Here is a 14399-nt window from a genome sequence, read left to right on the forward strand (position 1 = left end):
TTCCTTTTAAGGAAAAACTAGGCTAACTTGCATAGGGGTAGGGCACAAGGGCACTGTTCCTACTGCATATGACATAAATTGGAACCCAAGTGCCAGTACAACTAACTAGTAAGGTTGTCAGGAAATACTTTTTATTCCTAAATATCTTTTGTTAGAAGCAATCATTCTATGTACAAAACTTCCAGTCAGCATTATACAGGATTTCTTATATGTAAATTTGTATTAAAATGTTAGAATCTTTAAGAAACATTGGGTATTTAATAAACAGAAAACAAAACTTATGATGATGAAATTTTTATTTGCTAAAAAATTAAGAATATACAAGTGCATACACAGTTTGAAAGCTAAATAATATAAAATTAACATATGTGATGTAGTAAATAAGCATTTACTTAGTCAATTTGGTTTTTACAACAGAAGTTCTATTATAATTTCATAAAATAGTTCAAAGGACAATTTTACAGAGTTAAAAACCTCCAAGACAAGATGGAGATAGCTGAATTACCAACTCATAATCTGAGCAGCTGGTTGGCTCAGTGGATAGGGCACTGGGCCTACAGCCAGGAAGATTCATCTTCACGAGTTCAAATCCAGCCTGAGACACTTACTAGCTATGTGACCTTGGGCAAGTCACTTAACCCTGTTTGTCTCAGTTTCCTCATCTGTAAAATAAATGCTGGAGAAGGAAATGGCTTTACTACTCCAGTATAATGGGGTCATGAAGAGTCAGACATGACTGAAAAATAACTGAACAACTCTTAATTTAAAACAAGTTTAATTTTTTCTTTTTGAAAAGTGACTTGCGATGTCATCTTACAGAAGTCATTGATTAAATTTTTCTAAATAGTCTTACTTAGGGGTAATAGCTTACAAATAATCATTATTCCTAGACATGCTGAAGAGAAAGAAAATATTTGCCCCAAAGCACTTATATGTTAATGGGATAAAAATTCAATCAACTTTAATTTTTTCTCCCAAAATGCTACTGTAAGGATTTTTAAAAGTTTTGCTCAAGTCAAACTGAAGTGATAAGATAATTCAAAACTGAGAGTCAAGTATGATATCCTTGTCTAGGAACTGTAAATACAAAGAGCAACACTTTAAGTAGAGAAAGTACATATAAAAATATATATTTTGTTTAAAATGCAATTAGTTATGTATGCTGGTTATCTAGTAAATAAGAAAAATAGAGAAATTATTAAAATTACACATCAAATATTCTGATTATTATTGCTAGATAGCCAAAACCGATTAATATGCTAGAAATTGCCATAAGTTGATACAAATGAAAGGTCCACAATGAGAAACTGCCTTAACAGATAACATTTCTTTGAAAAATGGTAAATTCTGAAAGGATAATCTGAAATTAGAATCTTGAGGTACAAGGTAAAACTACATCATGTGAGATTCTGAATTACTACAGGTACAAGGCGCATTACTCTGTGTAATCCAAGTGCTGCCTGCTTATATGAAAAGATCTCATTAAGAAATTTCATTTATATTTTTCAACAATTAAATAGAGCAAGAAAAAATCATAAAAAGTTGAGTTTTTGTCTTTTTGTGACAATATCTTAATCTTTCAAAACAAAAACAAAAAGAGAAATTGGTCTTCCCACCAAGTTAGAGTTACAAATTCAATTAAGCATTTGTAAAAAGCATTTTACTTTGTATGTCCACATTTATACAAAAGATTAAGCTATCTTTCAGGACAATATTACTCAATATTCTAGTCAATAGAAATAAAACAACCCTAACACAGTATTATTTATAGTATTTTTCATGATACAAAATTTCATGATGTCAATAATCTCTCAATATTGTCATATAAATTATTTAGACTTGATAAAAATACCAATTCAATTGTAGACTGTTTTGAGCTTTAAACTCTTTAACTTTAATAATGGGTTTCCTAATAACTTAAAAATAGGTTAAAGGAAACAGTAAAACAGCTGCCTGAGTTTTATGAACATACATGAACCAAAGGAAAACAAAATGTAAGCAGAAAAAAAGAGTAAAATAACCTCAAATGTAAACACTGAAATAGAGCTCACAACAAAAAATGGAAAACTGAATAATTTTCATTATGCTAAGCAAAATTAAAAATACGGGTATTTAAAAATCTATCTTAACTAGATTATGTTTCAGCACCAGAATATACTTTCTAGCTAAGTCATTTCACAATTCAATTTATATGGTATAAACGTGTGTATACAAATATGTGTGTGTGTGTGTGTGTGTGTTTTAAACTGCATTCTGTAAAGTCAATGTGCAGTTTAAAAAAGCAGTAAGGTCCCCTTTTTGTATTCTAATACTGTATGTGACTTCCTGGATAAAGAAAATAGTACTGTTTTGATGCCCTGAATCACCCATTAACGGCACTGGGAAACTGAGTAGTATGTACATTTTATAACAATCAAATGGTAGACATAATTAAACTGCAAACATGGGATTTTATTCTCTATATAAAGCTTGTCAGGAGAATTATCAATTTTAATCATAGGGATTGAGGCCTGACCTGTGATTTCACTGTTATAGGGAAATCCAAAGTGAGAAAACTCTCTCTATCAATGAAGGCTAGGACATTTTCTGTCACTCAGAGTTGCTTAGAGCAACGAGAGGTTAAGTGACTTGTCCAGAGTTACACAGTCACTATGTGGGAGGTGAGACTTAAAACGAGGTCTTCCTGGCTTTGAGGTCTGCTCTCTATTTACTATGCTATGCTGCTTCTCATTTTAACTCAAAAAAGTTTTTTCTATTTAGACTGCAAGATAACAAACGAGTATTTTCCATAACTACATTTCCCTAAACTCTTAATTCAATTCAATATTTATTAAGTGCCTGTGTGAAATTGAACAGTACCTCAAAAACAGCTATTCTACCGAGAGGGCTATACAAACAAGTACAAGTTAGAGAGTGATTGGGTACACAAAGAGTGCTCGAGGACTAGCGGAGAAGAGAGAAAGAGGAACTTATCAGCTAGGAGCGCCAGGAAGTGCAAAACAAAGCACCTTGCTTTAGCCTTGAAGAAAAATAAGGCATATGGGATGAGTAAGGGGTACATTACAGGAATGAGAGATGACAGCCATGGTGAATGCACACAACTAGGAGATTATACATATATGTTAAGAGCACGACAGTCTGGTATGAGTAGAATATGTGGCTATATGTGAAGGTGAGTAATGGTAAGAACTGAAATTCAGATTTTTCTTTTGAATTTCACCAAAAAAAGTTATTAATGTAATACTTTGATGGCCAATCAATGGTTCCCTCAAATTATAACTAAATCCAAATACAATCGCTTATTTACATTTACAAGAATTGCATATGTACATCCAAATGAACAAAAAATAGTCATATTTGACAAACTGCAAGCACAATGACCTGTGATTTCCTGGGTGTAGGACTCCCTCCATCAAATCGTAATAGTGCATATGATTTAGAGCTGGAGGTTCGGAGAGGTAAACACCAGAAGGACAAGGTGGATCAGGTGATGGAAATTTAAAAATTTTACTGTAATTTACCATAATTTCTCTTATCTCTGCAAATTCACTTTAAATACAAATAATTATAAGAAGATATTCTAATTCTACTTTGAAATAAAAATTTCATTCTACTATCTGTTTTCTTTGCCTTAGGGATAATAAAAATGCACTGTGTCAATTGATACAGTTTGATCCTTCAAGGCATTCTTAAATTCCAGTCCTTCTATAAATGACTTGCCTATAGTCACATACATAGTAAAGGTCCAGGTAGGATTTGAACTTGGGTCTTCTGGACTCCAAGTTTTGCATCCTATCCATTATGTTATATTGTGCTACCCTAAACCTATTACATATTTGGACAAGTTTTTGTGCAAAATTTTAAAAACTTGAAATGGAAGTGTCATTCACTCACTACTTTATACCACTGCCACATATTTGCATGGCCCTTTTCCTTTTAAGAGCTCAACCTAAATGGAACAAAGTGGAATTTTTTTAAAAAGATCTGGGCACACTTATATTCCCTTCCATGTTTTACAGAACTAGAACATGTGGCTGACAGAAGCTCTAAATGAATAGGGATTTGGATTGGACCTGTGATTTCTAAGACTACAAAGTGCAGAGCAGTCCTCACTGGCAGAAGAAATTCCTCACCAGGAGCTCCCTATACCAGTGAAATCACAGGAACATAATTATATACAAGTGTAAACATTTATATAAAGCTATTTCAAATGCATATTTATAAAGATAATTGGAAAGGTACCTAAAATAGCATTTTTATATAAAATTTCCATATTAAAATATTGCTCATAATAAATAAGAGGTGAATTTCCTGAATTTTTCCCCTCTTACAATTCAATTTAGTAGCTTAGTCTGACCTAAGGCTTTAATCAACATTTTTCTACTGGTATGGCAGATATTCACACAAACAATAATGATTATAATAAACTCACATTGTAATGGTACACACAGTAAGCAAAGCATCAGAGGGTGTGTGTAAGATGGAAGAGGGCAAATCATAGGAAAATGGTAAAAAAAAAAAAAAAAAAAAAACTTAAAAATCAACCAAAATCATCCTCCACCAACCTAAAATCATCAAGATCTGACATTTAAAATAGATTGAATGAAAAAAGCCTTTGACAAAATACAACACCCATTTCTATTAATAACACTAGAGAGCATAGGAATAAATGGAACTTACATTGAAATAAGTATTATCTATCTAAAACCACCAGCAAACATTATGTATAACAGGCATAAGCGAGAAGCCTTCCCAATAAAAACACGGGTGAAGCAAGGAAGCCCATTTTTCACTGCTACATTCAATATTATACTAGAAATGCTAGTTGTAACAATAAGAGATGAAAAAAAAATGAAGGAGGTTAGAACAGGCAATGGGGAAACAAAACTATCACTCTTTACAGATGATATAATGTTATACTTAGAGAATACTAGACAACCAACTAAAAAACTACTTGAAATTATTAACAGCTTTAGCAAAGTTGAAGGATACAAAATAAATCCATATAAATCATCAGCATTTCTATGTTACCAACAATGCTCAGCAGCAAGAAATATAAAGAGAAATTCCGTTTAAAATAACTCTGGCAATATAAAATCCTTCAGAGTCTACCTACCAAGACAAAGCCAGGAACTATATGAACACAATTACAAAACACTTTTCACACAAATACAGTCAAATCTAAACAACTAGAAAAATATTAATTGCTCATGGGCAGGTTGAGCCAATATAATTAAGATGACAATTTTAACTAAATTAATTTACTCATTCGGTGCCATACCAATCAAACTACCAAAAAATTATTTTATACAGCTAGAAAAAAATCATAATGAAATTCATCTGGAAGAACATAAAGTCAAGAATATCAAAGGAATTAATGAAAAAAAAAATGTGAAGTAAGGTGGTCTAGCTGTACCAGATCTCAAACTGTACTATAAAGCTGTAATTATCAAAACAATCTGGTACTGGCTAAGAAACAGAGTGGTGGATTGGTAGAATAGATTAGGTACACCGTACACTGTAGTAAATGACCACAGTAATCTAGTGTTTACTAAACCCAAAGATCTAAGCTTTTGGGACAAATAATCGTTATTCAATTAAAACTGCTGGGAAAACTGGAAAACAGCATGCCACAAACTAAGTACAGATCAACATTTCAAACCACATACCAAGATAAGGTCAAAATGGGCAAATGATTTACACGTTAAATGTGAACAGCAAATTAGAAGAGTGTGGAATAGTTTACTTGTCAGATCTATGGATGGTGTATAATTGTAATGGAATATTATTGTGCTCTAAGAAATGACAAGCAAAACAATTTCAGAAAAATCTGCAATGCTTACATGAACTGATACAAAGGGAAGTACGCAGAACCAGAACATTGTACACTGTTAACAGCAATACTGTACAATGGAGAACCACATATGAATGACTTAGCTATTTCTTAGCCATACAATGATCCAAAGCAATCCCAAAAGATTCATGATGAAAAATGCTATCCGCCTCCAGAGAAAGAACTGATGTTATCTGAATACAGACTAAAGCATACTATTTTTCACTTTCTTTTTTTGTTGTTTAAGTCTTCTTGCACAAAATGATTACTATGGAAATGTCTTACATGATTGCACATATATAACCTGTATCAGATTGCTTACTGTCCCAGGTGGGGCAGGGAGGGAGGGATAGAATTTGGAACTTTAAACTTAAAAAAAACACCAACAAATGTTAAAAATTGGTTTTACATGTAAAAGGGGAGAAAAAAATAAAATATTTTAAAAACTGTACTTAAAATGGATTAAATGCCATTGAAAAGATTCCAAATGTTTTTAAAAAGATGCCACAACTTTCCAACATAGTTATTAGAAGTTTGTCTGCACAACTGACCAATGAATCAATAGAATTAATTAAGTATAAGTCTTGTTCAGTTACTTATGGGAAGGTTGCACTTCATTCCTTGCCTCCCCGCTTGAAGACATGGCAACTTGGAATGATTTTTAAGTAGTTGTTCGATGGCAATATGTCGGACATGGAGTTCTGAAGCCAAAGAATCCTTTTCTTGTACTTGGTGTGCCAGCTGCTCAAAAATTTCTAAAAGAATACAAGTAAGTTGTATTTTTAGTGTCTAGAAAGCTCATGATTCACAGTTCATAGCGATTCACTTTCCAAATAATTTAAAATTTTTTTCTATTAAAAATAATCCCTATATCCCTAAAAAAAATTTCAAAATACTCAATGAAAGTAGATTAATATTATACTGACATTAAGTTGTAGCAGTTTCAACTGCCCCCCCCATACATAAATATATTATGCTATAGCACTAGTCACTTATAATAGCTATCAAACCCATTTGTTAAGGAGAATACACAATGGGCTTATTTTCTCTCATCCTTTTTCCACCTATTAGTCACTGAGATCTGGCTTGCCACTGGTGATAATGAATGGTCCCCAGCAATGGCTATACCTTTTCTTACTCCTTGCCTTTCCCTTTCTCCCCTTTGGAAAACAAAAAACAAAAACCCCAAAACAAAACATTGGAGGAACAGGAATACTCCTTGCTTGCCACTTCCAGATTCTCTCCTTTCTAACAACCTCTTTTCCTTTGAAGTCCACACAATCAAAAATTTCCACCTACTAAATCACTGTGGCTGCTAGTCACCAAGGAATCATTCTTCCTCCTTTCTCAAGGATTTAGCACTCAGCTATCTTCTTCTCTTCCACAACTCCTGTCTTTCTAATAGGAGACTTCGACATTCACACTGAAGCTGCCCCAAACTCTCTATGTGCAAAGTCTTCAACCTCCTAAATTCCATGACTTTCTTCATTACACTTCAGCCATATGTTGGGGGAAGGGGAGCGTCACACTATCCTTTCACTTCCTTGATTAGGAACACTGACATCTCTATTTAACCAGAACTTCCTATAATTCCATCTCTATCCTTCTACCATATCCTATTCTTTGTCCTCCTTGAGACCACTAATCTCTTCCATCCCTTAGTACTTTCTTATTAGCCCTGCTCTCATTTCATTTTCTTCCCTTTCCAATTTCAAACCAATAGTTTTGGAAGAGGACCAGTGACATCATGGACTTGTGTGTGAACTGGATTTAAGCAAGGCAGAGTTGCACAAAGTCATCAGCCTCACTCTCTCTTCCAGAGTCACTGAACTACCTTGTACTCCTTTTGTATACAATGTCTCCCCATTAGAATGTTAAGGTCCTCAAAGGCAGAGATGGTTTTATTTCTGAGTTTTATGTCCAGTGCTTAGCATAGTGCTTGATATATTAAGTGCCCAATAAATGTATGTTAACTGATAATTCCAAATCACTTCCCAGAATGGTTGGACCAATTCAGGGCTCCACCAAGAGCATTATTATTAGCTTGCCTCTCTTCCAATGGCCAACACTAACTGTTTGTCTTTTGCTCAGTGGGAAATGAAAACTAAGAGTTGTTGTGATTTGTAATTCTCTTCTTATTTATGATTTCGAGCAATTTTTCATATGGCTCAATAATTTGCAGTTCTTCACATACTTTGACCACTTTTCCCACTGGGGAATGGCTCTTGGTCTTATACGTTTGTGTTAATTCTCTATACAACTTGGATTTCAGACTTCGATCAGAGATATATGATATAAATTGATGCCATCTCTTTTTACCTTAGAGCTCCAATTGAGTTTGTGCACAAGCTTTTCAATTTCACATACTCAATTTTATTTTTTCTTTCATAATCATACCTATTCCTTATTTGGATAAGAATTCTTTCCCTTGTTCGAGTTGTGGAAGTTACTCAATCGTATTTTCTTCTAATTTTTTTTGTTGTGTCCTAATAGAATCAGTCTGCACATAAATTTTAAGTTTATTGTTGTAGACAACATAAATTCAATTTCAGACATATTGTATTACAATGTTGTCAGCAGTTCTTGTCAAAAAGGTAGCCCTTCCCTCCCAATCATTTTTATGTTCTCAAGTTTGTTGAATACTGGCTTTAGTTCATATGCATTCATTCTTCCTTATCTAGGCTGTTCCGCGGATCCATTTTTGTTTTTTTAACCAGTAGTACCATATAGTTTAATGGTTACTCTTTTATAATACAATTTGTAGTCTGGAAGAGCTATTCTCCCTTAATTCCCACTTTTTTTCTCATTATTCCCCTTGAGATTTTAGACCTTCTGTTCCTCCAAATGTATTTTCTAATGGCTCTAAATTTAAAGAGTATAGTCATAAATATAATCCCCCTTGTGTACTGTTCCCGTCACCAATCTTCAGGAAAAAACAACAAAATATATCTCCCAAACCAACATGAGCACATGGTGTTAAGTAAATGATCTTCTAGTAAAGTAGCAACTCCAGAGATTTTCTATTTTCACACCTTATTTTATAAAGTATCTATTTTTTTTAAACCCTGCACTCTGGAATTCCAACAGTGTTTTAATTTCCAAATTAAAATGTGAATAAGAAATCCTTTGATTCCTTTTAAAATGATATTATTTTCTACACTATAAAATTTTTCCTAAGTGTTGAAAATGATTCCTTACCTTGGATTTGTTGGTGAAGTTTTTCATTCAGCTGCTCTACCTCACCAAGACTCATTGAACTCACTGCAACATGAAAATATATTCATTATTACCATAAAACTAGGAAAAATAAAACATAGCAACATGAACAAAAAGCACGCTCTTTTCTGAAACACTTTCATTTGCCCTAAGCGGCACTGTGGAATGTAACTACAAGTTGTTACTTTAGTAAAAAATTCAGTGGCTTCATATAGTATTAAAAATCTTGTTATTTAGACCAGGGCTGTCCAAAATGCAGCCCGCAGTGCGATTTTACGTGGCCTGCCTGTGGGTTTTAATTTTCACAAGCAAAAAAATAAAATAATAATTTGCATGGAATGCGTATTAGATTTTTTAATTCCATCACTAATAAATAATCTCGATGTTAATTTTCTTTGGTGTTTTTAAGCAGTATTACGGACCAAACATATTGCACAGAATTCTCTTTCTTTTTTTTTTTTTTGGAGGAAGGGAAGGCAGGGCAATTGGGGTTAAGTGACTTGCCCAAGGTCACACAGCTAGTAAGTGTGTCAAGTGTCTGAGGCCAAATTTGAACTCAGGTCCTCCTGACTCCAGGGCCGGTTCTCTACTCACTGCGCCATCTAGCTGCCCCTGCACGGAATTTTCAATCCATCTGTGGGATGCATTCTGACTGTACCATGCAGACTGATCAGTATGCACCTACCTTTATACTGTTGTGTTGTCACTTGTGTTTTTTGTGTTTGCTTTCGCACTTTGCACCTTTGCCTGTCATATAGATGACCTGCGTTGCCCCACTTTCTATCAGTGTACTGTATTTTTTATTCTGGGTACAGCCCTTGAATGATTATTTTATTTTAATGAGGTCCTAGGATAACCTAAGGTTAGACAGCCCTGATTTAGACCATAGCTGAAATGATGAAAGAAAATTATGAACAGAAATACAAATTGTCAAGTCAATGCAAACCTCAACTATGCATGTTTCTCCAATTCTTGTTTGAGGGCAGTGACAAATTAATATCATTGTTTCTATATTTATAGAAGAACATACTTTTTTGTTTTTGCCACTTGTCATGTTATAACTAATATTACGGGTTTTGTCATTCCACTCCAATTCAAAGTTAAGATTCTTATGAAACTATGCAGAGAGCACAATAGTCAATAGTTGGTCCTCTGTATGTAACTACAGGAAAGTCACCCTTGACTGATAATATTTAATTTAGAAACTTAAGACGAAACAAAAGGCACCATAAAACAATACTTTCAAACCACATCACGAATACATCTAACTCTTAACATCATGGAAGCCAATATCTCATTTGGGTCTAAACTAGCAACAAACTAGCTGTAAAATATTAGTTATACAATATTTGAGGACTGATATATTTATCAACTTTTATGCCTTATCAGATAGTTTTTGAGTTGAGACCAAAAAAAATTTTTTTTAATCACCTGGTAATGAATATTCTCACAATGAGCCTCTTTGGTCCATGGATGACGGGCATCAGGACAATACCTGCACCGTTTCTAGCTTAAATGAACCTGCCAGAATTGTGCTTTTTGGCATAGACTCATGAATCTATGGTAACTGATACATGATGAAAGATCAGAATACAGCAATAGTGGAAGAACCATCAAATCAATTAATTATGAAGCACACATAAGACTACACAGCTGACACATTACAAATCACAAAAATATAAAAAAATTTTCTCTCTCTCTGACACTGCTTTACTTACATTGTTCTCTGGTATAATGAGTGTGTTGTCTCTGGTCACTAATGTCTGAAACAGAAGCTTTCTTTTCTTTTTTCTGAGTTTGCTGGTGATGAGACCACAAAACACTATTACAGCAGAAAGGGGCACTTGGATCTTGCAACATGTCAAGCCCGAAGCTTGCAGATTCGCTCTGCTCCAAAATTCTTTGTGCATGGTTTGAGATGTTCACTGTTGCTCCATCTATCCATTTTGCAGAATACTTTGGTACTTGGGAATCAAACTGTGGTAATAACTTTCTATCTGATTTATGTCTAAAATCTAAAAGTGGGTGCTGGGAAGTTTTTGAACATTCAGGATCAGACTCTACATCCTTATTTTGGGCATGCCGTATAATCCAATTTATCTTTTTACTAAATATAGTTTTGACTTCTTCATAAGTACTTTTGGAGAGTTTAGATCGAGGACAATCCTGGTTTGCTATCAGATGGAATTTTTCAAAGCACTCTTTGTGGCCCCTTAATGATCTGGTATGCAAGAGATTAGATTTTGGTACTCCTATAAAGAAAAATGGAAGAATTAACATTTTAAAGATCAATTTATTACTTAAAAAAGTTTCAAAATCCTCAATCTAAAAAAAAAAAGAATTTATGAATTAGGAGAGAAACAATTAAAAATGGGCTCTGGACTGGGGTGTAAGGAGTTCTAGGTGAGGAAATACTCTCTTAACACTGCAAATCAGTAACTGTTCTGCAATTTATATCTTCTTAGAGAATTGCCTGGAAGCACTAAAGAGGTTAGTGGTTTAGACAGGGTCACACAGCCAAGGTTAGAATGTTAATCTTTTTTGTCACAGACCTCTCAGGCAGTCTGAGGAAATCTATGGGCTCCTCAGAATAATGTTTTTAAATAACTGAAGCAAACGCCAAATTTAAGTTTAGAGGCAAGTAAAAATCAAGTCATGTGTGCATGTGTACATATACATAAATGTACATGTGTCTGTGTGTACATAAAGTCAAAATCACAGACCCCCCTGTAATCTATCCATGGATGACCCCTTGTTAAAGACTTCTGTGTTAACAGGCAGCCTTGAAACACCAAGACACATAGACTCTGAGGTCAGTCCTCTATCCACTATGATGACACTGCCTTCTCACTGAGGAATGATGGTATTAATATTAAAAATAAGCATTAAGAAGAAATTATAACCAGAGCTGAAGTTAATGTTAAATCATATAATCAAATCTTATGGATTTGTGAAAATATTCTAAGTTAATAATTTCTACCTTATACCTGGTATAAGCTATTTTGCATAGTATGAACTTTTACAATTTTATGGATTCACTCTTAATCTTCCCACAAGATCAGGCCTTCACCTGAGGCCATAAGCCTTCCAATATCGCTAGACCCAAATTTCTACCTAGCCTAGCTCTCTATGGTCCAAGGCTTCCCACCCTTGATCCCAGCAAAATCCCATTCTCTTGGTTCATCTGACCTCTAGTCACCCTGGTCCCATCAAGATCCTCCTTAGACTCCTCCTCAAGACCCTCCCTAACCCCTCCTCTAGTCATCCCACACTACTTGACCACCCCTAGATCCCTCCCACAATCTTTCTGTATATGTCTCATCTTGCGTCCCTGTAGACACTCAGATTCAATGTAGCTCAGCTCAGATTAATCTGGCCTGCTGGCATTAGCATCACAAATGCTCAGGCTCCCTAAGTCTACTCAATATGGCGAATCTTTAATAAACTTTGTCTTTTTCTTTGGCTGAGAAAGCTTGAGTCAAATTCATTCTGTAGGACTGGGTATGTTGGTATTTTGGGGTCCTGAGTACCCCTAAAAACATATGGTTCCCTAACCTCATCAGAACCCTATGGCATGTAGAACTAGAAAAAAATTTTAACTGATAAAAAGCACAGGAAAAATTATTTTAAATTATATAAAATTTAAAATAATTATATTACACTTTTAGATTTTCTAACTTTAGTAGAGCTTAATGCTTCCCTACCATAATTGTTTAAAAATAATCAAACATACATAAAATAATAATTTTTATTATGATCAAATCGTCCTAAGTCAAATAATTTCCTAAGAAATTTCAACAAATGGATGGCCAAACTGACATTTAGCAGATTGATCATTAAGAAACTATTACACTTCTATATTTATTGTTGTCTACCTCAACAATTTTCATTATAAATCATCCCAATTTAAGTCTAAACTTTGGGTAAAAGTAGGAGCAGGCATTGTTATTGGTAAAAAAATAAAAATATTGCTTATCTCTCTCCTTCCCTCCCCCCCTCACAAATTCTGAAACTACATGTAATCATCTAAAGAATACTAATATTCTAAGACTTTTTGAAGACTTAACATTTAGTCACAAGAGACATACCAAGGTATTATTTCATTCATGCAAAGTAACACTTAAACTATTTAAAATTTAGTTTCTTGTGAATTTTGGCAGTTCTGACTTGCAGCATAATCTTACAATCTAACTCCTAGCAACATTAAAGAAAACATATTTGTGCAAAACCAAAAATAATTATGCACATTAAGCTAAATTAGTATTCACATATAAAGATTCACAAACTGAACAAAAAGTGTCTTGCAACAAAAACATTTTTAAAAGTCTATTATTTTCTTAAAGTCTTAAAAAATTAGCTACAATAAAATTACATTAGAGAACCAATGTAGCAAAGCCCTTTTCTAATGATTTATATACAAGTTCTAGCTAAGGTAAGCAGCATGTAATTAGAAAAGAGAGTAAAGAAGCTCATGTATCTATTTCAAAACGATTATGGAATTAGCTCTCCTATTCTAAAGAGCCTTTTTTGGGGCCCTGTGCCCCTGGACAGTTAGCACAGGTAGATAGCATGAATAAAGGAAAATGATAACTCACATTTATATGCCTTCTGGTTTATGAAACATTTGTATTTAACACGTAAGGTCTGCACTAGCTAGCTGTGTCCATTTCAGAAGACTACAAGACTATTTAAAAGGGTTTAAAAAATTTAACTAAAAGGCTATTAATCTGAATATCTTAAATCACTGATTTCTACCCTTTGACCTTGAATGAAAAAACTTATGACATGGTTCATTTTCTTATTTTTATCCTCTTGCCATCAAAAAGCAAGATAAATAAAATTAAAGACTTAAATGGTATTCAATTTAAGGCATTCCACTTTGTGAGAAATAAAATTTCAAAAGTTTCTAAAAGTCTCAATTAACAATGATATTAGACAGGCTGAAAATATAAAATAATATTTGTACTAAATGGAATTTTAAAAAACTCTCAACATTCTATTACAATCAATTCTTACCGATATTAGCCATTATCTAAACTCTGAGAAAAGACCTTGATAGTTTCATTTGGATACTCACGTAGATTCAAAGCAGTTCACAGAATATGGGCATCCTAGTAGAATTGTCACCCTTATCTTACATCATTCTACCTCAGTTAAACACTTGATCATAGTCTTATTTCTTTACAGTTTCCATAGAGCCGTCTTCATTTCCACTCTAAAACAACTAACAATCCTTGCTCATCTTCTCTCAGAGTGTTAAATTTCTTGAAGGCAGGGACTACTTTTCACCTTTACCTTTCTATATAGCACCAGAACCTCTTGCACAAGACATGCACTTAATATATTCTTG

The 14399-nt window shown here is 33.8% G+C and overlaps 1 protein-coding gene across 3 annotated transcripts in view; it reads right to left on the bottom strand.

Moving 5' to 3' along the window:
• Window positions 1-280: 280 nt before the first annotated feature.
• The window catches only part of C2H21orf91 (chromosome 2 C21orf91 homolog), a 33216-nt gene continuing 19097 nt past the window's right edge, over window positions 281-14399 (bottom strand). For 2 of the 3 annotated variants that reach the window (XM_036745656.1, XM_036745657.1), the window contains 3 exons: window positions 10768-11301; window positions 9032-9094; window positions 6263-6588 (listed from right to left, as the gene is read on the bottom strand). In XM_036745656.1, coding sequence (XP_036601551.1) covers window positions 6422-6588; window positions 9032-9094; window positions 10768-11301 — 764 coding nt within the window. In that variant the 3' untranslated portion in view covers window positions 6263-6421. Of the gene's footprint in view, window positions 6589-9031; window positions 9095-10767; window positions 11302-14399 lie in introns of all 3 variants that reach the window. The other variant, XM_036745653.1, reaches the window with a different exon arrangement.

The sequence above is a fragment of the Trichosurus vulpecula genome, chromosome 2, assembly GCF_011100635.1.
Source record: "Trichosurus vulpecula isolate mTriVul1 chromosome 2, mTriVul1.pri, whole genome shotgun sequence".
NCBI classification, from domain to species: Eukaryota; Metazoa; Chordata; class Mammalia; order Diprotodontia; family Phalangeridae; genus Trichosurus; species Trichosurus vulpecula.